This window comes from Amblyraja radiata, chromosome 27 (assembly GCF_010909765.2).
Source record: "Amblyraja radiata isolate CabotCenter1 chromosome 27, sAmbRad1.1.pri, whole genome shotgun sequence".
Classification (NCBI taxonomy): Eukaryota; Metazoa; Chordata; class Chondrichthyes; order Rajiformes; family Rajidae; genus Amblyraja; species Amblyraja radiata.
The window spans coordinates 8,737,146-8,761,093 of record NC_045982.1 but is presented as its reverse complement, the minus strand read 5'-3'; the positions used below and the strand labels follow the sequence as shown (position 1 = coordinate 8,761,093).

Sequence of the window (23,948 nt, the reverse complement as noted above, 5' to 3'; positions counted from 1 at the left end):
TTGTTTAAAAGAGTGAAATGTCCTGGAGCATTATCAGTCAATATTTGACACAGAATCTGATAAGGAGCTCATAGTACAAATGAGGAAAATTTGAGCAACATCTTAATGGAAGTTTAAGAAAGAAATGTCAGAACGTGTAGAACATATTTTATCGGTTTGGTTTGGGAACAGCTCCATCCAAGACCGCAAGAAATTGCTAAGAATTGTGGACGCAGCCCAGATCACCAACCTCCCTTCCATTGACTCTACTTACACCTCACGCTGCCTTGACAAGGCAATCAGCATAAGCACGGATGAGTTTCACCCTCTTCTCCCCTCTTCCATCAGGCAAGAGGTATAGAAGTGTGAAAACGTCCACCTCCAGATTCAGGGACAGTTTCTTCCCAGCTGTTATCAGGCAACTGAACCATTTTGTCAACAACTGGAGTGCTAATGTCGACCTCATTGGAGACACTTGGACTATCTTTAATCAGACTTTAATGGATTTTATCTTGCACTAAACGTTATTCCCTTTATCATGTACCTGTACACTGTAGATGGCATCGCAAGCCATAATTCTTCACTTTGTCTCAGTGTGTCCCAAGGAAGATTGGACCTCAAATGAGGGTGTGATCAATTGTACCATAAAGGAATTGACAACACTGAGGTTCACATACTGTATGCAGGTACATCATACACTATTACTATAATACTTTATGAAATAGCATATCTGCCAACTTATCATGACCTATACTTGGGATATCAGCTCTTTCGTGATGTTTGGCAATATGTAATGGCAGATTAAAGGCAGGGGAAAGATTTAATAGCAATCTGAGGGATAACTATTTCATATAAAGGGTGTATGGAGCAAACTACCAGAGAAGGTTGTTGAGGCAGGGACTATTGCAACATTTAAGGAACCACTAGACAAGTATATGGATAAGACAGGTTTAGAGGGATATGGGCCGAATGCAGGTAGATGGGATGAGTATAGATGGGACATGTTGGTCGGTGTGGGCAAGTTGGGCCGATGAGCCCGTTTCCATGCTGTATGACTCTATGGGGTTGGCAGATTTTCTTCCTTAAAGAACATTAGAGAAACAACTGGGTTTTAATGGCAATCTGGTAGCCCCATGGTCATCATTTAGGAGACTAACCTCTAAAACCCAGATTCTACAATTAAATTCTGCTTAACTCTCCTGTTGGTCTAAGCAACCCGATCATTCATGATCTTACCATTAAAACTGCACCTTCTGCCCCTCTTCTTGCACTTTGCAAAAGTCTCCGAACAAGGATGCATCTTCTGAACCAGCTCTCGCCCCACATTACTCCCACTACTCCTCAGTAGCTCATTTTTGCCCTCAAGCTGCGAAAACAATGGCTCGCAAAATTCCCTCATTGCACGATAGGAACAAACTTATTTTTGATCAATAACTTGGACAGCATGTTCCCGATCGAGCTCGGTACGTTGATAGTTATGTCCAAAGTTGAGTAAATCTGTATTTTATTTACTCTTTCATTGAAGGTTGTTTTGCTGAGCATCACATGTGATTGCATGCTTGAGTCCTCCTTGTTCCCAGTTTCACGTTGCAGGTTTCTAATATGGGAAGAGTTATGTCGAGGACTCTGTTCCCCCTCCCCCCCCTCACACCCCTCCCTCACCCCTCGCCTCAGCTGTCATGTGATGCTGAGATGCTCTTTAAAAAGGGCCCGAGCAGCCCTGGCACAGACAGAACCAGAGAGCTCTACTTTCGTTCACTTCTGAAGAGAAGGCTCAGCAATCGAAAAGGGATTCGAGCGAAAGGAGCCAGAGCGACAGGCAAGGGAAAAAGCCGAAGCAAATCAACAGGTTTTCGAGTGGCCTGCTTTATTTTTAGAGATGGATTTCCAGCCAAGTATAATTCGAGAATCCAACACAATGGAGACATTGGAGAAGCAACTAATCTGCCCAATCTGTCTTGAAATGTTCGAAAAGCCAGTCGTGATCCTACCGTGCCAGCACAATCTGTGCAGAAAATGTGCAAATGATGTGTTCCAGGTCAGTGATTGCAATAACATTTCATTCGATATCCAGCAAGGCTTGTTCCATGATAAATATTTGACAGGGACAGTAACTTAGGAAAATTTTATTTTCAAGTTTTCACCTAGGATTTTTAAACCTTGTGTGCTGTGTTACAGGAGTTCACAATGTTGACTATTGGGCATGAATCCGAAATATCAAATCTGGCTTCAAGTCGAATATTCCTGGCTGAGCCTTTTATATAAAGTGTCTTGAAGCAATATTGAAGGTGTAACTATAAATGCAATTTGTTGTTGTTCGCCTCATATCCTGTACTTAGTAACACACTTGTTATACTAGACCGGCCAAGTGTGGTCTATTGCATGCTAGTTGATGGAGCTGCTGGCCTCAAAACTAGCATGCAATAGATTCCATACAGTTGATGTGCCACCTCCAGTCCTCTTCTTATGGGTGAATTTTTGCAACAGCCTACCCTACCCCTTTGCCCACTCGCTATTTCCTTAGCCCAAAGGCAGGGAAACCTATTGGGCTAAGTCTTGCCCGAGTTCAGCTAACTCCACATTAACTTGGGACCCTGTGACAATCTGAATCTGAAAATTGCAAGAGAGGGGAGAAAGGAAGTAAGATAAAGGGAGATAGAAAAATATAGAATGTAAGAAAAAGATAGAAAGATAGGATGTAAGGAAGAGAAGGAAAGAAATGGGGGGGATAAAAGCTTCAAGATGTTCTAACACCAGAAATGCCGGAGAAACTCAACCAGCTGCACAGTATCTGTGGAAAAAGAACATTTCAAATGTTTTGAGGCCAGCAACTCCATCAACTAGCATGCAATAGAAGCTATTCACTGTATTTGGTACACGTGACAAAAAATTGAACTGAACTGAAGAGAGAAAGCAAATTAGTTTAAGTCTGAGAGAAGGTGGTGAAACAAAGGGTCTAGACCTCTGTCACTTACACTAACTTGCCTTCTCTCTCTCTCTCTTGATTCTGATTAAAAGTCTATGCCATGAATCCACAGATGCTGCTTGGCTGTCTGAGTTCTTCCAACATTTCTGTTTATGTTTTAGCATTCAGCCTCTGCAGTTTTATATGTTTTCCATTCAGGATGCGTTAAATTGCTTTACTGGCTGTAGAGTGTACTTTCCAAACGGAGGCACTGTTGCAGAGAGAAAACCTCATTAAAGCATGGCAGATTTTCTTTTGTCTCCAACGTAATAATGCTTTTAACCAAACAATCTATTTGCTGAAAACTTTGTAAATAATGAAAAATTTGATATTTTAAGCATTTTAAAAAAACGTGGAATTGTGACCATTTCCGATGCAGCATTTTTAATCGGGATACTATGCTGATATTTATATGAAATTGTGCTGCGCTTTAGGCTGCCAACCCCTACTGGCAAGGGCGAGGAACCATGATATCAGGCGGCAGATTCAGGTGTCCATCCTGCCGACATGAAGTGATTCTGGACCGCCATGGAGTGTACGGGCTACAGAGGAATCTTCTGGTGGAGAACATCATTGACATCTATAAGGAGGACGGCATCAGGTTAGCATCGGTAACCGCCACTGCATGCCCCATCAGGGGAAGGGCGCGGCGGAGTTTTGGCAGAGGAGTCTGAGGCCACCCTTGACATGGAGTGAGAAGGGGCCAAACGCTTGTCATGAGCCATCTCACACCATCCATCCCATGATGCTCATCTGAGGCATTTGAGGGGTCAAGCATTCTTTTGCGTTAAGCAGCAGGATTCATGACCTATTTTAGTCTTCCAGTAAAACAAAAGCACATAATGTAACTCAGCGGGTCGGACAGACAGCTGAAGAACATAGACAGGTGACGTTTTAGGTCGACACCCTACTTCAAGGAGTAGGTACTATTTGTCAAGTCAAGTCAAGGTTATTCGTCACATATACATACGAGATGTGCAGTGAAATGAAAAGTGGCAATGCTCGCGGACTTTGTGCAGAAAGACAAACAAACAAACAACCAAACAAACTACAAACAGAATCACATATTCTTGTACATATTAAATATTGTGGGAGGAAGGAAAAAGGTTCAGTAAAGTTAGTCCCTGGTGAGATAGGAGTTTACAGTCCGAAGCAATTGGCTTGAAGCAATATTGAAGGTGAAACTATAAATGCAATTTGTTGTTGTTCGCCTCATATCCTGTACTTAGTAACACACTTGTTATACTAGACCGTCCAAGTGTGGAGACCATTTGGATAATATAACTCTGTTAAAATTCAGACTATCATATCCCTTCAGTATTTTCATGTTTTACACAGTAAAACATAAAGGAAACATAACTTATGAATTAAAATTATGTAGGGATTTGATAGGGCAGAAGCAAAGATGGTGGAAGATTCCAAAGACATTGGATCTTCAGATAGCTAATAAATCCAACATGGAATTAAGGAAGGTACACAAAAATGCTGGAGAAACTCAGCGGGTGCAGCAGCATCTATGGAGCGAAGGAAATAGGCGACGTTTCGGGCCGAAACCCTTCTTGAGACTGATGGGGGGTGGGGGGGAGAAGGTGGGGGGGAGAAGGAAGGAAAAAGGGAGGAGGAGGAGCCCGAGGGCGGGGGGATGGGAGGAGACAGCTCGAGGGTTAAGGAAGGGGAGGAGACAGCAAGGGCTAGCAAAACTGGGAGAATTCAACGTTCATGCCATCCGGACGCAAGCAACCCAGGCGGAATATGAGGTGCTGTTCCTCCAATTTCCGGTGTTGCTCACTCTGGCAATGGAGGAGACCCAGGACAGAGAGGTCGGATTGGGAATGGGAGGGGGAGTTGAAGTGCTGAGCCACCGGGAGTTCAGGCAGGTTATTGCGGACTGAGCGGAGGTGTTCGGCGAAACGATCGCCCAACCTCCGCTTAGTCTCCCCGATGTAAATCAGCTGACATCTAGAGCAGCGGATGCAGTAGATGAGGTAGATGGAATTAAGGAGGTTTTTTTTAATGCAGAGAATGGTTCGAATGTGGAACTCAATATCCCTTGCAACATTGAGGAATACCATTATATTTAATGGTTGGGAAGTATGTGCTGGAGGATAGAGAGATTTACATTACTTGTAGCTGACTCACCTCTGAGTCAGAAGGATCTGAGTCCAAGGACATGAATACCTGATTTTGGCTACGCTTCAGTTTGGGGGCATTGCACTGTCAGGGGTGTTGTCTTTCAGAAGAGATGCAAAGCCAATTCCTCCATTACCTTACCAAGGTCTGTAAATATCCTGGGACACTATTTAAAGACTAGACAAGAAATATTTAACTTAGTTTGGAGATACCACATGGTATCTTTGGCTCAGTCATTCCACACCAACCATTACCCATTCACACTACTTCACCCACTTTGTCAACCTCCCCGATACATTAGAGGCAATTTGCAGAGGCTAATTAATCTACAAACCCACACAACCCTTTGGGGCCTGGGAGGGCATCGAAGCACCCAGAGGAAACCCACACAGTCACAGGGAAAACGTACAAACTCCACACAGTGAGCCTCCCAGGTCACGATCAAACCTGGGTCTCTGACACTTTGAGGCAGCGGCACTACTGGCCGTGCCACCCTGCCATACGTGGAGAGGATATTTCCTCTTGTGGGAGAATCGAGATCCATAGGTCGTTCTTTAAAATGAAGGAATTTTGCTAAGATAGAGACAAGGCAAAGAGTTTTCCCTTGGAAGGTCGTATGACTTTGGAAGTGAAATGGAAGTGAAAGCAGATGGTTTGAATATTTTTAAATAAATGGATACAGCTTCTTGATAAGCAAGTGGGAGAAAGGTTAATGGAGCTAGGTGGGACTAGGGGTTCAGATTACAATCAGATCAGCTGTGACTTGTTGAATGGCAGGGATCAAGTGGTCAACTCTGGCTCATCAATCCAGGTCCGTATGAAGTATAAGCATATTATCCCTAATATCCCGGTGAACGTTTATCTCTTAATTCACAAAACAAGAGAATATCTGGGTTACATATCAATGTGGTCTGAACAAATTGTGTGCAAAAATAGCTACCTTATTTCTGAGCATTACAACAGTGGCTTCTCTTCAAACTAACTCTTCAGTCTCCAAGTTTGTGCATTTCAATTAGCTGGAAAACACTTCGTACAGTTCCAAAGTTGTGCAAGAAGTTCTCTGTGCACAAGTCTCGCGTTTTCACTATCTCGAAAGACCACATTACAGCGCTGCAGTCAGAAACAGGAAACCTGATTAATGTCTTCCTCCTTAGGCAAAATGACCAAGTTTAGTACCTCAACTGTTACGCAGGCTCAGATTAGCAAGTTGACTGGCGGCAGCTGAGAACCATCTGGTGTAGTGTTTCGTGAGGCTGTACATTAAGCCACACGGTGCATAGTTTAGATTAAAATGTCTCAAAACAACGTCTTCAGGAGTGCTTTTCACTCACTGGCGACACATAAGTCATATTCACTTCCACTGCGCCTCTGCCCCCAAGGTTATCTGGTGAAGGTCTCATATGTAAGCGCCATCAAAACTGGAAATTAGCCCAGCTATTTCTAGATGCACTAAAATTGTCAGCTCACCAGTCCAACGAAATTTGCTGAGCTGTTGCCTTTAAGAAATGATGATTATATTTATTGTTACATGATTTATTCAGAGTAATAATTTATGCACCTACATATGGCTTTATAGGCAGTAGTACAATGTGAATACAAAGATAAAACTTCATAAATAGGTAACAATCCTAAAAAAGAGCAATGTCGATATCCAAGGTCTCATTTAATATGGATTGTCTTCGTTATCAATATTAAGTAACAGTCGTTTGTTTGAGGATAAGCTTTCCATCACAACAACTAAAGCATAGAGCCACAAATAAAATGTTCTCATGTTCAGAAGGCATTCAATGTGATGATGCGTCAAAGCTTATTGTGGAGAATAAAAGCTCGTGGATTTGGAGAGAGCAAGCAAAAATAGGTTGTTTTTTTTCTGATGGCCAAGATGTTATGAGTGGTGTGCCAGGGGAATTAGTGCTAGCGCTTCAACTTTTGACAATTTAGATGAATCACTTGGAGGAAGGCACCAAATTTGCTGATGACACAAAGGAAGGCAAGTACGTAAATTGAGAAGAAGACGTAAGAAGCTGCAGGGAGATGTGGATGGGTTAAGGGAACGGTCAAAGGACCTGGAAAGGGAATACAATGGGATTGTAATATTATGTGATATTGTTTATTTTAGCAAGAAAATTAAAAAAAAAAAGCATATTACCTAAACTTGCAGAGCTGCAGAGGAATCTGGATGTTCTAGTGTGTGACATGTAAATGGCTATATACAGCCAGGAGGTAATTAGGAAATAACAGAATGCGTCATTCATTGCTTGGGGAATTGAATGCAAAAATAGGTAAATTATGTTTCAGCTTAGTTTAGTTTAGAGATAAAGAATCAGCTCACCGAATCCACGCTGCCCATCAATCACGCCATCATGCTCGTTTGTCACACTATTCTATCCCTTTTTCTCATCCACTCGCTGCATGTTTGGGGCTAATTTTATGGAGGTCAATTAACTCACAAGCCTGCACATGTTTGGGATGTGGGATGTAAACCCAGAGCATGCGTTCACTGGGGAGAATGTGGCGACTCCAGACAAACAGCACCCGAGGTCAGGATCGAACCTAGGTCTCAGATGCTGTGAGGCAGCAGATCTACCAGCTGCCACCCAGTTATATGGGGCATTGATGAGTCATGTCTGGAGTATAGTCTAGAGTAATGGTCTCTATTATTTAGTGAAGAACTGGAGAGAATCTGCAGATAAAGTATCAAATCCAGTTCTCTGGTGCTGTAATGCCCCTGTCCCACTTAGGAAACCTGAACGGAAACCTCTGGAGACTTTGTGCCCCACCCAAGGTTTCCGTGCAGTTCCCGGAGGTTTTTGTCAGTCTCCCTACCTGCTTCCACTACCTGCAACCTCCGGCAACCACCTGCAACCTCCGGGAACCGCACGGAAAACTTGGGTGGGGCGCAAAGTCTCCAGAGGTTTCCGTTCAGGTTTCCTAAGTGGGACAGGGGCATTAGTGGGACAGGGGCAAAAGGCAACAACTCTACCTCTGCGCTACTGTGCTGCCCTGAATGAGCAAAGTACACTCTGAGGCACCTGTAGCATCCCAACTTGGGAATGGCCAATGTTCTCGAACCCCTTTGCAATTTTCTAACCTTTGCTCATTGTTTACAGCTTTCACTCGTCTTCTTAAAACTTCTTCCCTACTCTTCCCTCCACAATCCTTCCAAGCACATGTCCGACTAGGGAATAAACATTTACCCTTTCCAAGCAAGTTTCTTGTCAATTCTCATGATACCGTTTGGCCTGTTTCCATATGACAGTTCAGTATATTTACTGCGTGCTGTAGATATAGGCTCCTACTGTGCCCAGGTGATGACATGGTGTTCAGGACAGTGTCAGGAATCAGTTATGCTACAGTTCAGAGGAAGGTTGCATTCTCATGTTCACAGGCAAACAACTAAGAAGGATGGAAATCTGAAACTCAAACAGAAACGCATCACAGATCCAAGAGTAACTGAATGGAGTAGATCTTTGCGTGAAACTGCTTGTCCGGTGTCCTTATGTCTATTGTAGCTTTCTGCCTTAGTTTGACTCTCTTTGGACATGTTTAGGGGGAAGCCAGGCAAGAGTCTGAGGGAGAAAGGAATGAAATTAGAATTTAGGAGATTGAGAGGGGATCTTATAGAAACTTACAAAATTCGTAAGGGGTTGGACAGGCTAGATGCAGGAAGATTGTTCCCGATGTTGGGGAAGTCCAGCACAAGGGGTCACAGCTTAAGGATAAGGGGGAAATCCTTTAAAACCGAGATGAGAAAAACTTTTTTCACACAGAGAGTGGTGAATCTCTGGAACTCTCTGCCACAGAGGGTAGTTGAGGCCAGTTCATTGGCTATATTTAAGAGGGAGTTAGATGTGGCCCTTGTGGCTAAGGGGATCAGAGGGTATGGAGAGAAGGCAGGTACGGGATACTGAGTTGGATGATCAGCCATGATCATATTGAATGGCGGTGCAGGCTCGAAGGGCCGAATGGCCTACTCCTGCACCTAATTTCTATGTTTCTATGTTTCTATGAAAACCTATGTTTGGCGAGACCAGAGTAGGTTCATGTGGAGCATAAACAAAGATACAGAGGAGCTGACCAAGAGCTGAAGTAAATCAGTGGGTCAGGCAACATCAGCGGAGGGAATTGTATAGGCAATATTTTGGATTGCAACCCTTCTTCAGACTGATTGTGGTGGGGGAAGAAAGCTGGAAAAGAGAGGTGGGGGGAAGAAAAAGGCTGGCAAGTGATAGGTGGATGCAGGTGGATGAGAGAAAGGGCGGATGGGTGGATGGGTGGACAAAGGCCAGAGATGAAAAAAGACAAAAGGGCGTCAGATTTAACTTGCTTCCTGTGCTGCTTCTTCAATAAAAACGAGCCGCTGATGAAAATCCACCTTTTTTGATATCCAGCAGACCTTTGAAGAAAGGCAACCAGCCCATGTGTGAAGAGCACGAGGACGAGAAGATCAACATTTACTGCGTCACGTGCCAAGTCCCCACTTGCTCAATGTGCAAGGTGTTTGGTGCTCACAAAGACTGCGAGGTGGCACCTCTACAGAACATATTTCAACAACAGAAGGTAAATGGAAATTACGGTACTTATTTCAAATCGGCAAATGCAAAACCACAAAAAAGTGCGTACAAATATTGAAGATTATTCCCAGGAGAATAGAATACAAAAGCAGGGAAATTGTAGATCACATCTGAGCATATTGTGCTACTGCTTGTGTAATATGTTCACCCCACTCCCAAATCTTCCCCCTTTCTCTCTCACGCCCATCTATTATTCACCTCATTCCCCCCCCCCCTTCTTTCCCTGTGCCCCGCCTGGACACACTTATTTCTCCCCTCCACCCCCCCCCCCTCCCCCCCTCCCCCCCCCTTCTACTTTCCTCCCACCGGCTTCACAATCCACAGCTCTCCAATCCCATCTCACGCCTTCTGCTCTTATCACTGGCCTTTGTTTTGCCTATCAAAACCCTCCTTCGGCTATGCCCGCTTATTACCTGCCAAGCAATGTCCTGCCTCTCCCCTTTTCCAGCTTTCTCCCCCCCCCCCCCCAATACAATCAGTTTGAAGAAGGGTTCTGACCCAGAACATCACCTATCCTCCTCTCTCCAACACTATATCTCTCGTTTCCCTTTCCCCTGACTCTCAGTCTGAAGAAGGGTCTCGACCCGAAACGTCACCTATACCTTTTCTCCAGGGATGTTGCCTGACCTGCTGAGTTACTCCAGCTTTTTGTGTCTATCTTCCGTCACCTATCCATGTTCTCCACAGATGCTGCCTGACCAAGTTACGCCAGCACTTTGTGCCCTCAAGGAATTGAAGGGTGTTATTGAAGGAAGAGGGGGTTAGGAGGAGATTTGCATTGAACACAAATATCTGTTCATCCACGTAGTCTCCCTCTGTGCTCTATTCAACACAAATAAAGCAGCTTGGATGTGCCTCAGTAACAAGGAGTTAAAATAACGTTATGCATGAGCTGCCTTGACGTTCAGGCTAATTTTAGTGCAGAAGTGTCGCAGTGCGGCAACTGGTCGTGGGACAGCAGGAAGCAGGAGACAATTATTTGGAGCTACGATGCTCCATTTTGCAGCTTTCCTGCCTGATTACTGGGAAATCAAACCCACACTAAGCTTCTTTAAACGTGCTCATGTCATTGTGGCTTGTTTCAGTCATTACCAATGAACATCGGAGAGAGTACGAGCCACTAGTTGTAATAATCATGCGATATTTGGCCACCATTTATCAAGGGTTTCTAATACAGTGACTAAATGCAAGTTATATATAGCTGAGCTGCAGGGGGAAGGGGCAAATACCAAAGCCACTGCATAACCTTAACAAGTATGCTTGCAGAAGAGGATTGTTCGACCTCAGTTGTCATCAGAGCAGTGCCCGAACTAGTTTGACTTTCCAGATGGGCTAGGGGCTCTTTTTGCAATAGAAAACCTGCCTTATTTCTCCCCAAGATCATTGAGTTCATTTGTGCTGCCTCCAAGTGACTGAAGTCAGTTAACTCAAGAAACGTCAGGCTTTACACAGGTAAATAGGATCTTTGGGTAAAACATCCCAGGTATTTCCTGGGAGTGATAATCAAAAAAAAAATGACACTAAACCGTATAAAGGCATAGACACAAAAAGCTGCAGTGACTCAGCGGATCAGACAGCATCTCTGGAGAAAAGGAATAGGTGACGTTTTAGACCCTTCTTGAGACTGAGAGTCTGGGGAAAGGGAAATGAGTGATATAGACGGTGATGTGGGGAGTGTTATAGAACAAATGAATGAAAGATATGCAAAAAAAGCAACAGGATGAGAATGGAAACAGGCCATTGTTAGCTGTTTGGTAGGTGAGAACGAGTACAGATAATAAAAGTGAACAAGACAACTTTGAAGCTGGTATGACTTGGGTGGGGGAGGGATGGAGAGCGAGGGAATGCAGGGGTTACTTGGTTAGAGAAATCAATATTCATATTATGAAGGCATATAAATAAAATATTAGTCATATTTCATTGGCCATAATATGGTCAATGCTACCATGATGATCCTGGCAATGATCAATACCATTATCTTGGTATAATGAAGATTATTCCTACAAGTATAGAATACTGGTATAATAATGATTATTCCTAGAAGAAAAATAGAAACATTTTTAAAGGGAAAAAAAAAATTATATTAAAAAATTTAAAGGATTTAAGGAGTATCTCCAAGAAGGGGAACGATAGGTGGTGTGTTATTGTAGGAGATTCCAATGCTTTGCTTGTTGACAGTCAAAGGCAAGCAAATCAATAGTGGAGTCATTTACTTAATGGATAATCAGACATGCAGAGCATATATCACATATTTCAGAGAACATTACAGGTGCCAAGGGACGATTATCCCATAAAAGAATTGGAACACAAGTTTTAATATTGAGATGTAAAGGAGAGGCAAATCAGCACCTGCATCAGGTGGGTAGGTGAACAGGATTTGATACAAATTAGAAACATAGAAACATAGAAAATAGGTGCAGGAGGAGGTCATTCGGCCCTTCGAGCCAGCACCGCCATCAATTGTGATCATGGCTGATCGTCCCCAATCAATAACCCGTGCCTGCCTTCTCCCCATATCCCTTGATTCCACTAGCCCCTTGAACTCTATCTAACTCTCTCTTAAATTCATCCAGTGATTTGGCCTCCACTGCCCTCTGTGGCAGAGAATTCCACAAATTCACATCTGTCTGGGTGAAAAAGTTTTTTTCTCACCTCAGTCTTAAATGGCCTCCCCTTTATTCTAAGACTGTGGCCCCTGGTTCTGGACTCGCCCAACATTGGGAACATTTTTCCTGCATCTAGCTTGGCCAGTCCTTTTATAATTTTATATGTTTCTATAAGATCCTTCCCCTCATCCTTCTAAACTCAAATTGGGGCACAAACAGAGGTGAGAGAGAGGACAGGAGCATATTAGAAATGCCCAACATAATCCAATGTCTGGTACTCCCTCAGGACCTCAAAGACATTCATGTTTTTTGCTTAGGAAGGAACTGAAGATGTTAGTTTACACCAAAGATAAACACAAAATGCTGGAGTAACTCAGCGGGCCAGACAGCATCTCTGGAGGAGAGGAATAGGTGAAGTTTCGGGTCAAGACTCTACCTCAGACTGAGAGTCAGGGGAGAGGGAAAGGAGAGATTATAGAAGGCACATAGAACTAACGGATGATATGCAAAAGGCAACGATGATCAAAGAAAGATGGAGCCCAAAATGGTCCATTATTGGCTGTGAGGAATGTGACATTGACGATAGAGTGACAGTGAAACCAGTACAACCACTAGGGTGGGGGAGGGACGGAGAGAGAGGGGTTGCAAGGGTTACTTGAAGTTAGAGAAATCAAGAATTGTAAACTGCCCTAACGATATACGAGGCAAATCTTTTCACTGTGTTTCCACAGACAGAGCTAACGGATGGGATCGCCATGCTAGTGGCTGGTAATGACAGAGTCAACGCCATCACAGACCAGTTGGAAGAGACAAGCAAAAGAATTGAGGTATGGAGAAGCCAGGAGCAAACTTTGAGCCGTGTGTCCCTTAAATAGATTGCTTTCTTCTTGCTTCCCTCACTTCCATGGCAACAGCTGTGTCGTTCCTTACACCTCTTCCAAAATAGAGCATGTAAAATAATCCTGTTTTTGAAAAAAAAGTTCCAGGGATTGGGAATGTGCATTCAGCATATTGTCCAACTTCCCATCAGAACTCCTTTAGAATGCTGACTTGATAAGATGAGCTTACATAAACATCTTAACTTTAAAGACCAAAGTTTTATGATCCCTTTCCTAAACTTAAATCTCTCCTCCTGCCAAGACAGCGTCTTTAAAATGTTCCTTTAAAACGACTTCTTTTCTCTCAGTCACTGTCCCAACATCTCCTTAGGTAGAGTGCTTTTCGTTCTTAAAAAGGAATCTGGGGGTACATTATTTGTTACTTGGCAAGAGCTACTCACTTCATAAGTGTTTGTCCGCTGACAAAGGCTGCTATTACAAATTTAGAGAGAATTAAAGCTCTGCGTTCCTCACTGGGATGAATACTTGTACAGAAGTAACTATATTCTTGGAAGGGAGGAGGGTAACTATATTCTTGGAAGGCCTGCTTTCCATTTCTGGTGAAACAGAGAAAAATAGGTGCAGGAGTAGGCTATTCGGCCCTTCGAGCCAGCAACGCCATTCAATATGATCATGGCTGATCATCTATAATCAGTACCCCGTTCCTGCTGTTTCCCCATATCCCTTGATTCCTTTAGCCCCAAGAGCCAAATCTAACTCTCTCTTGAAAACATCAAGTGAGTTGGCCTCCACTGCCTTTCGTGGTAGGGAATTTCATAGATTCACAACTCTCTGGGTGAAGACGTTTTTCCTCATATCAGTCCGAAATGGCCAACCCCTTAGTCTTAAAGTGTGACCCCTGGTTCTGGACTCCCCCAACATCCGGAACATTTTTCCTGCATCTAGCCTGTCCAATCCTTTAAGAATGTTATACGTTTCTATTAGAATCCCTCTCATCCTTCTAAATTCCAGTGGATAATCCTGAAGGGCAAAAGCTCGCTTGATCTTGATTTTCAGTATGAATACGGACCGTGAAAGCGGGGCCTCACGATCCTTCTGACCTTTTGGGTTTTAAGCAGGAGGTGTCAGAAGCTTTCATTATCCACTGATTATTAAGCAGCAGATTTAACTGGCAGCACAGTTGTGCCGCTGCCTCAGAGCTCCAGCACTCTGGGTTCAATCCTGACCTCTGATGCTGTCGGAATGGGGAATGCTCATTCTTCCTGTCACCATGTAGGGTCCCCCAGGGTTCTTAGGTTTCCTCCCATATCCCATGGATGGAAGGTGTTGGTGGCTCAATTGGCCTTTATAAATTGCCCTTTGTGTTAAGTAAGTCAAGTCAAGTCAAGTCAAGTCAAGAGATTTTATTGTCATGTGTCCCAGATTTCTTACTGCTGCATAGTGAAGCTTTTCTCATTGGTTTACTTCCCCAGGAGAACAGTCAGCACCAGAAAAACATGCTCATGGAACAGTTTGATCGTTTATACGCCACCCTGGAGCAAAGGAAAACTGACATGCTACAGTCTATTTCGAAGGAACAGGAGGCGAAAATAACATTCATCAAGGACCTGATCAAACAATACAAGGAACACCTTGACGGATCCTCTAAGCTAGTGGAGAAAGCCATTCAGTTCATGGAGGAGCCTGCAATTGCTGCCTTCCTTGTTGTAAGTCGCACTTAAGGTCATAAGGTCATACGTGATAGGAGTAGAATTAGGCCATTCGACCCATCAAGCCTACTCCGCCATTCAATCATGGCTGATCTATCTCTCCCTCCTAACCCCATTCTCCTGCCTTCTCCCCATAACTTGTGTATTCCTTTCCCTGAATATGCCTGTTGACATAATCTCACGCCCCAATAACGCAGAACGATAAATGACAACAGAGCACAAGAAGGGTCTCGACCAGAAAAGTCACCTATTCCTTTTCTGTCTGACCCGCTGAGTTACTCCAGCTTTTTGTGTTTGTCTTCGGATTGGACCAGCATCTGCAGTTCCTTCCGACACAAAATTCTGGAGTAACTTAGCGGGTCAGGCAGCATCTCTGGAGGATATGGATAGGCAAAGTTTTGGGTGAGGCCCTTCTCCACCATTCTCTGCACGGTTGTGCCTTTCTGCAGTAATGTTGTCTTTTCTTCTATGGAAATATTCGATCCCAGTCCTGTGATTGATAAAAAATATGAAGTTGGAGGGCATTATAATGCAGCATAGTATTGTCCTCCGGTCTATCTCATTCCACCACTTCTGAAACACACCAAGTGTCAGGCACAAAGCCACAGCAACTCTCAGCTATTGAACCAGCACAGAAACACCTACCTGGATGCACAACATCACACCCAATGCCAGATGCGCTGAGCTCACAATCACCAGCCCCCCTTGGGCTGGAGATCTGTGAATAATCTAATCCCAATTTCAGGCAATGCGATCAGCTTTCGATCCCGACTACGGGTGCTCTCTGTACGGAGTTTGCACAGTTCTCCCTGTCACCGCGAAGGTTTCCTCCGGGTGCTCCGGTTTCGTCCAACATTCCAAAGGCGTGCGGGTTAGTAGGCTAATTGGCTTCTGCAAATTGCCCCTTGTGTGTAGGACAGTACTGGTGTAACGGGGTGATAGCTGGTCAGAGCCGACTCAATGGGCCAAAGGGCCTGTTTTCCACGCGGTTTCTCTGGACTAAACTTTTCAGGGAACAAGACAAGGAGAATGAACACGTCAATGTGCACAGTGTGGGCTGACTGACAACGTTTCTTTTCAAATTGTATGATAGCACTGCAGGATAATTCATAAAAATCTAATCACGTTTTTTTGATTTTTATGCAGAATTCAAAGGATCTCCTAGAAAAGTAAGTATCTGTGAATTTTGTCACTTTATTATGATTGTACTTCAATATTTCCTACTTTATTTAAAACACCACGGGCTTTGTATTGGATTAATTAATCAGTACGTTTAACTCGGTCTTAATTATCCCTCCTCACCTGTATGCATTTTGTTTAAGTTGTGCATTTAATGAATAACAGGATCAATTGGGCATTGTTAAAGTTTCTTTGCTCTTCGGCTAAAGATCTGAGCTAATTTGATCTATTTTTGTACCACTGTCATTCCATATCCCTTGATTCACTTGGTGTACAAATATAACTTAATGATTTACTTTGAATCAAATTTCAGAATCATTGATGCCTCCCGAACCTCCCATATTCCAAAACATGAAGACGGGTTTGAGGACATGGACCAGTTTTCAGTGAATCTGGAACTGGTAGAGGAAACGCTGAGAAATATCACATTTGTAACAGGTATGCTGACTTCAGATGTTGCCATTTGGCAAGAATACATTAATGTTGTAATATGGGAGATATTGCAATGATCTTTCCATCCTCCCACTCCTGGCAGCACCAAGACACAACATAAAACACAATATAACACTTTTCACAAAGGCTGCATGAAAGGGTCGACACAATGGTAGAGTCGCTGTCTTACCCGGGTTTCGATCCTGACTATGGGTGTAGATTCTCACTGTGACCATGTGGGTTTTCTCAGGGTGCACTGGTTTTCTCCCACAATCCAAAAACATGCAGGTTTGTAGGTTCATTGGCTTCTGTTGATTGTCCCCTGTGTGTAGGATAGAACTAGTGTATGCGTGATCGCTGGATGGCTTGGACTCGATCTGTTTCCGTGCTGTATCTTTAAACTAAACTAAACTAAAGAATAGTGCCAATAAATGCCTGAGTAAGTCAGTGGATATAGGAAGGAGCAAAAGAACAGAAGGCCATTCAGCCAATCTATTTCACCATTTATTTAGTCCCACGCCGATCCACATCTTTGCTTCATGTTGGTTCCAGGACTCTTTAAAGCCCTGTCCCACGGTACGAGTTCATTCCAAGAGTTCTCCCAAGTTTGCCCTGATTCGAACTCGGAGATTTACGATAATGGCCACTCGTCGGTACTCGGGGCTTTCGTGGACATTTTTCATCATGTTGAAAAATCTTCACGAGTCTTCCCATGCTTACCTGCCTTTAGCGAGTCTTCCCGAGTACCTGCCGTTAGCGCTAAGAGACGTCACCGAGCTCCGACGTACTCGCTACGTTCATTCTCCGTGCTTACCACGAGTTTGATTTTTTTTAAACTCGGGAGAGCTCTTGGAATGAACTCGCACCGTGGGACAGGGCTATTAGACAAACTAAACATTAGGTAACTGGAAAGTGAGCAGAGTGTGACAAATCATCAGATGATATGTTACGGCACACTGTATCATTAACAGTGACTAGAAATTCAAAACTGATGTCTCTCTCTTTAGGCTTTAGAGATACAGTGCAGAAACAGGCCCTTCAGCCCACTGAGTCCAGGATGACCAGCGACCACCTCGTACACTAGCACTATCCTACACCCTAGGGACAATTTACAATTTTACCGAACCCAATTAACCTTCAAACCTGTACAACCTTGAAGTGTGGGAGGAAACCGGAGCACCCGGAGAACACCCATGCAGACACACAAACTCCATATGCACAAACTCCATACAGACAGCACTCGTAGCCAGGATCGAACCCAGGTCCCTGGCCCCGTAAGGCAACAAGTCTAACCTTGCGCCACCATGCCACCCCATTGCTCAAGGGTCATGAGAACCATTTCTTGCAGTCTTATTATGTACTTGGCTTTGATCAGTTAACAGCACACACTTGGGACTGAGGTTGGGTATGCGGCAGATGCAACACCAAAGGAGACGTTGTTCATCATACTGTGCTTATCTCACTTCATTGAAGGAATTGCTCAATTATTCTCTCTCCAACCTTTCCCACTAGATGCCACACTTAGGAATACTTGCAAATAACCCATTTGCTGTCTAACTTACTTTATTTTCAACCAAATATAATTTGGGGAAATTCTTGGTGTTATTGAGTGATTTTTCAATGTCAGAATTGCATAAAATCTCCCAAAAAACTGTCCATGTGGAATCTCAGTTTAATTGGATTCATCTCAAAGCAATAGTTCAAAACAAATAGACCAGAAGCCTGGTGTGAAAAGATTTTGCTTTGAAACTGGATTGATAAATCTGAATGTTTTCCCTCTAGAAGAAAATGAAATTGGGGAAGATGTGGAGACTGAGGATGAAGATGATGATCAAGCTCACGGTGAGAAAAATAAATTATTTAATTAACAAAGAAATCCAGTTGAATTGCATTAAGTTTACCTTTGTGCATTTGGCAAGAAACCTACAAAGAATCCAAAAGGTTAATTCAATCCAGTGCATTTATTGAGATGATTATCAGTAAAACTACTTCTGCACTATATCACTAAACTAAAATAACTTGATAAGCTGCAAATTGTTCACTCAATAGTTTCTCATGGTTAACTTTCTCGTTGTGTCTTCTGTAAAATGGAGCTTGTCTAAAACAGTGCCACTTACTCACACTTTCCCATTCATGCATCATCGCCCTGCTCCCAATCTACCAACCCATCCTATCCTCCCTGTAACTATAACCTCATCGGGTGGCCACTCACGGGTGGGTGGCCATGAAGGGTAACATCCCCCTCCACCCCCCCCCCATCCCAACTTTGTTCTCCTTTGTGTACTGCCTTTAGCTGAAATGTGAGTCTTCTTGGCTATCTGGCATTATGTAGCCCAGCAGAGACTAAAACATTCTTTTTTTTTTGAAGCTTTAAGGAAAGATAAAAATAAAGAAAGTAAATAAAGTGAGAGAGTCGTGTTAGTGTGAAAGAGTGATCAAAAAGAAAAACCCATTAAACAAAGAATTTGGGGAAAAAAGTTAAGAAATAGGCCATAGGAAAGAAAGAAAGAAAAAGAAACACAAGCTCTATTATGAAAACCGCGCAAAAAGGGATATACCAACTTCGTATTTTTCATCCCCCCCTTACCAGATCCTGACACCATTTCTATTTTAAAGTACTGTTGCACCGACTAAAACATTCTTGGTACATGTGAGATAGCTGCATATTGGTCAGCATTGGCTTAAGAGGACAGGGACAGTTTCTTCCTGGAATCAGGCAACTGAACTGTCCCTTCACCAACTACAGAGTGGTCCTGATCTTCCATCTATGTCATTGGAGATCTACGAACTATCTTTAATTGGACCTTACTGGACTCGATCATGCACTAAACGTGATACTCTTTATTCTATATCTGTACACTGTGGACGGCTTGATTGTAATTGTGTATAGTCTTTTCACTGACTGGATAGCATGCACCAAATAAGCTTTTCATTGTATCTTGGTACACGTAACAATAATATACTAAGCAATCTAAGTTAGAGGAGAGTTCTAGGTCTTCAGTCATGAAAGGATATTCAGCCTACAGTATTAAATCAATTAAAATCACATTTTTAACCTGTCAATTGTTTAGTTAGAATTATTGACTAGTTGAAGTTAATAGCCAGCCTAAGTAATTTATTCTAGTGGTTTCATGTTCGGAAGCTGCAGATACGTTTCATTTAACAATTGACAAACGATCTTGTCAAATAATGTTGCAACTCTTGTTTAAAGAGTAAGAAAGGCTCAGCAAATCTTACTTATTGAGGATGGATAGATACCAAGATCATACTGCAATACTGTTTCTGTGAATAATGCCAGGTCAGCCATCTCATTATAATCTATGATGTAGAAAAAGTGCAAGCATTGTTTGAATGCTGCCGTTAGCTACTGGGATCCTTCAACACAAGGCCAGCTTGCCCTGTGGGTTTGAGACTCATTACCTTGCATTGCTATAGGCACCCAGGCTATCAGCATCATATGGTATTCATTAGCAGAGGTTGGTGGTATCCGTTAGCAGATGTTGCACAAATACAAGATATCGTTGGGATAGTGATCAGAAAAAAATTGGTGATAATGGGCAGGAAAACATTGAGCTAGAATTGGCAACCACAACTTTTTTTTACACAAAGGGTGGTGGGTGTATGGAATGAGCTGCCGGAAGAGATATTTGAGGCTGGGGTTTCTCCGTTTAAGAAACATTTATACAGGTACATGGATAGGACACGTTTAGAAGAATATAGGCCAATAATGACAATAAATTGAATTGTATTGTATTGTATTGTATAATATAGGCCAAATGCAGGCAAGTGGGACTAGTTTAGATGGGACATGGCTGGGTGACGTGGGCAAGTTGGGCTGGGGGAGGGGGGGGGGGGGGGGGGTTCCACGCTGCAAGACTCTATGACCATGACAACCAAGGAATGGTTAAAACACTCTGGGAAGGGCTGATGAGTAGTAGTGGTATTGCAGATGTGGTATCAGAGGGGTTATAATCTTTGTTTTATGTTTGTTTCCACAGGCCAGCAGTGATATTGTCTTGGCAGTGACAAATATTTGATGTCTTGCTTTAAGACTTCGAGTGCCTGTGAGGAGGAACACCTTGTGTGAATATTTGGGATAGTCCTTGTTCTGAAGCACAGGCAGCCAAGGAGGAAGACAAATTAGATTGACAATCTCCTTTTTGTTCGTTAAACACATTTGCTAAAAAAAAAACAAAAAATGTTTTTATATGGGGCAAAACGGATGGTTTTGTACATTTTATATTTTTGTATATGATACAAAAAACAGACATTGTCATTTTTAAGGCAATTTAAGGTTTTGGGGGTTACACCACATCATGCCTGCCACTTCATTAGTATTTTAGATTGATCTCTGCTGTGTTACAATAGATTACGATCAGTGGAGGATAACGTGTTTAAACTCAAACCTCCCGAAATCACACTCAGGTGAAGCTTAACACATGACAGGGATTTTAAAAGAAATCAAGAAATTAATATTGAATTGGTGGAAATAAATTTTCAATTTAAAGTGACTGAATGTCGGTGACTTGAAATTAAAATGGGAAATGATACAATTACACAACTGATTAGTCTGCATCTGAAAGGGTTAGAGATTTTTGGGGTAGTTGATTCCTGCAAACTCAGTTTTAAGTAACCTTGCAGGTTCCATTGTGCTTGTTGCTTCATTTTCACGCCTGTAATTTTGAATTTATTGAATGTAAATAAACTTATTTATATGATGTTCTCCAGTTTACCTGAATTTCTTGCATTTTTCTTGCAAGTGTCCGATTCTTTCTTTCTTTCCTTCCAACAATAATGACCAGCGTTGAAGATAAAGTGTTGGAGTAACTCAGCGGGTCAGGCAGCATCCCTGGAGAAAAAGGATGGATGACGTGTCGGGTCGATACCCTTCTATAAAATTATGGGAGCAATAGACCGGGTAGATGCACAGAGTCTCTTGCCCAGAGTAGGGGAATCGAGGACCAGAGGACATAGATTTAAGGTGAAGGGCAAAGTGTAGATCTACTCTACCTAATTATTCTTCTTCTTTCGTGTGGCGTGCACAGCCTAAAGTTGTAGGACAACTTGTTCTTATTTGATCTTCCGTTTGTGCACGTCGAGTTGATTGCATTAGTCGAAACAGAGCTGACCACATCAAGGTTGCCATCTTCCACCCCTACCTAATACTAACACACCCATGATACACACCACTCGGATCTATAATCCAGTCCAGGTTTTACCATACAGTCACCATTTATTACGAACGCTTTCAGACACTAGTGCTTAGTCGGGATGTAGTCACTGTGATGACACCATGCAGTGTAACTTTATTATATGCTAATACACTTGTTGGATCGTTACTTGGAGTATTTGTTAATAGCTCTCCATGGTGGCAGAAGTGGGATGCGGTTCCTTCACTGGTAGATGGTGGTGACGGTTTTGCCAGTAAGTCCCACCATTTGAATAGACCATGTACTAGCGTGGTTCTGAGCAGCGCTGCGGGTTAAACCAAGGCGTCCATGACCCTTGTCGGTTTAAAGTCATACAATTTGACCACTTGCCAGTGGCTCGAGTGGCTTGCTTGTTTTGTCATCCAAGTGTTTCTGGATCTCATGCTTATGCTGAAGCTGTGTTTGAATTACCGATGGCTTGCAAACCTGTGGCTGTAGTAGTTGCTTGGGTATGGGCAGCGTGGTACAGGTCTGCCTGGGCATGGGACGTTGGGCAGGAGACCTCGCACTGGGTCGCGGTCAATGTTTCTTAAGTTGAGCAAGTCCAGGTAAACATCAGATTTTGCCAAATGAGATCTTTCCATCACCTGTTTGGCACTCCGGACTGCCCGCTCGGCCAGCCCATTCGATTGAGGGAATCCGGGACTGCTGGTAATGTGACAACAGTCCCATCATTGGGCGAAATTCTTGAAGCACTAGCTGGTGAACTGGCTTCCGTTGTCAGACAGGAGTTTCACGGGCTCCACGTGACTTGATAAGTGTTGCGCTACTTTTTGAACCATCACTGCTGAAGTGGGGATGGGAAGCAGATCGATCTCAAACCAGCCCGAGTACGAGTCGACCAGAACCAGGTATTGTTTACCACCCCATTCAAAAATATCTGTTGCCAGTGTGGACCATGGTAGGGCAGGGTAGGATGGAGGCGAAGGATCACTGTCGCCGGTGAAGGATGGAGATGCGAGCTTGTACCGTACGTGTGCGGGACGCATTTGCAAACCTACCCTTAGATACGGGGACGATGCTTAATCTGCTCCAGTGCTGAAGCGACTGCCTATTCTTATAGATGCCAGTTAGTGGATTAGTTACTTGATTACCTACTTGATTAGTTGTACTCACATATATATTCGTAGTTACATTATTTTCTTAAGAGGAAAGATGCAGATCTACTCTACCTAATACTAACACACAGATGCTACACACCACTCAGATCTATAATCCAGTCTGGGTTTTACCATACAGTCACCATTTATTGCTTCAGACACTAGTGGTTAGTCGGGATGTAGTCACAGTGATGACAACATGCAGTGTAACTTTATTATATGCTAATACACTTGTTGGATCGTTACTTGGAGTATTTGTTAATAGCTCTACAGAAAACATTTAATAGGAATCTGAGGGAGTAACATTTTCACATTTGATTTAACAATGATTTAACATTTGGTGGGTGTATGGAACAAGCTGCCAGAGGAGGTAGTTGAGGCAGGGACTATCCCACCATTTAAGAAACAGTTAGACAGGTACATGGATAGGACAGATTTGGAGGGATATGGACCAAGCACGGGCAGGTGGGACTAGTGGAGCTGGGACACGTGGGTCAGTGTGGGCAAGTTGGGCCGAAGGGCCTGTTTCCACACTGTATCACTCCATAACTCCAGTGTTGAGGTGGATATCCAGAGACAATACCACAGCCCAAGTGACCATTGACGTGGTAATCAGTTTGCAGAGATGGTTCTGGGATTTGAACATATCCTCACATTGATACCCACTATCCTGAAAAAAGACAAAGATGACATTTGTGGTCAAGCTCTTTGTCAGATTAATAATGTGGATAGTGTTATTGTATAAATATTCTGGAAACTTTTCACAAAGAACTACTACCGTATATCAGACATGATTTGCCACACAGATTGGCCCACCTCTCCCGTGCTGTCCAAGGTGCCCCATCAAAGCTACATACATTGGTCCCCAGTAATAATTGGATTTTATTTTGTACCTGCAGTTTTTCAATAGCTATAATGCCATATTCTGCACTCTGTTATATTTAGCTGTGCCCGATGTGCTCAGGTCTAGTCTGATTTGCCTGGATAGCATGCAAAACAAAGTTTTTCACTGCATCTCAGGACAGGTGACAATAAGAGGGAGGCGGTTGGGGAAGGTTGCACGCAAATAGGGGACCTAAAGGATAACATTGAATTAATGAGAATTTACATGAGTCTCATTCCTCAAAACTGATCTTGCTCAAACAGGCTCCTTTAATTCATGCTACTGCAGGTCTCTCACCTTCTTTCCTCCAGAGCTCATACCAAAACACCACTGCTTGCATCC

The 23,948-nt window shown here is 43.1% G+C and overlaps 1 protein-coding gene across 2 annotated transcripts; it reads left to right on the top strand.

Moving 5' to 3' along the window:
* The first annotated feature begins 1,697 nt into the window (after positions 1 to 1,697).
* On the top strand, positions 1,698 to 21,136 carry trim63 (tripartite motif containing 63). Of its 2 annotated transcripts, none has more exons than XM_033045048.1 (9): positions 1,698 to 2,017; positions 3,379 to 3,545; positions 9,466 to 9,634; positions 12,986 to 13,081; positions 14,566 to 14,799; positions 15,949 to 15,971; positions 16,295 to 16,419; positions 18,199 to 18,255; positions 20,412 to 21,136. In XM_033045048.1, the coding sequence occupies exons 1-9, from the start codon at positions 1,859 to 1,861 to the stop codon at positions 20,420 to 20,422; spliced, it is 1,041 nt and encodes a 346-aa protein (XP_032900939.1). In that variant the 5' UTR covers positions 1,698 to 1,858; the 3' UTR covers positions 20,423 to 21,136. The 2 variants fall into 2 exon arrangements, with proteins under 2 accessions (XP_032900939.1, XP_032900938.1); XM_033045047.1 differs by having other exon boundaries at positions 18,196 to 18,255.
* Positions 21,137 to 23,948: the final 2,812 nt, after the last annotated feature.

Coding starts and splice junctions, on each gene's coding strand:
- trim63 (XM_033045047.1), top strand. CDS start 1,859: ATGGATTTCCAGCCAAGTATAATTCGAGAATCCAACACAATGGAGACA. Junction 13,082..14,565: donor AGACAAGCAAAAGAATTGAG/GTATGGAGAAGC, acceptor TTACTTCCCCAG/GAGAACAGTCAGCACCAGAA. Junction 15,972..16,294: donor TCAAAGGATCTCCTAGAAAA/GTAAGTATCTGT, acceptor ATCAAATTTCAG/AATCATTGATGCCTCCCGAA.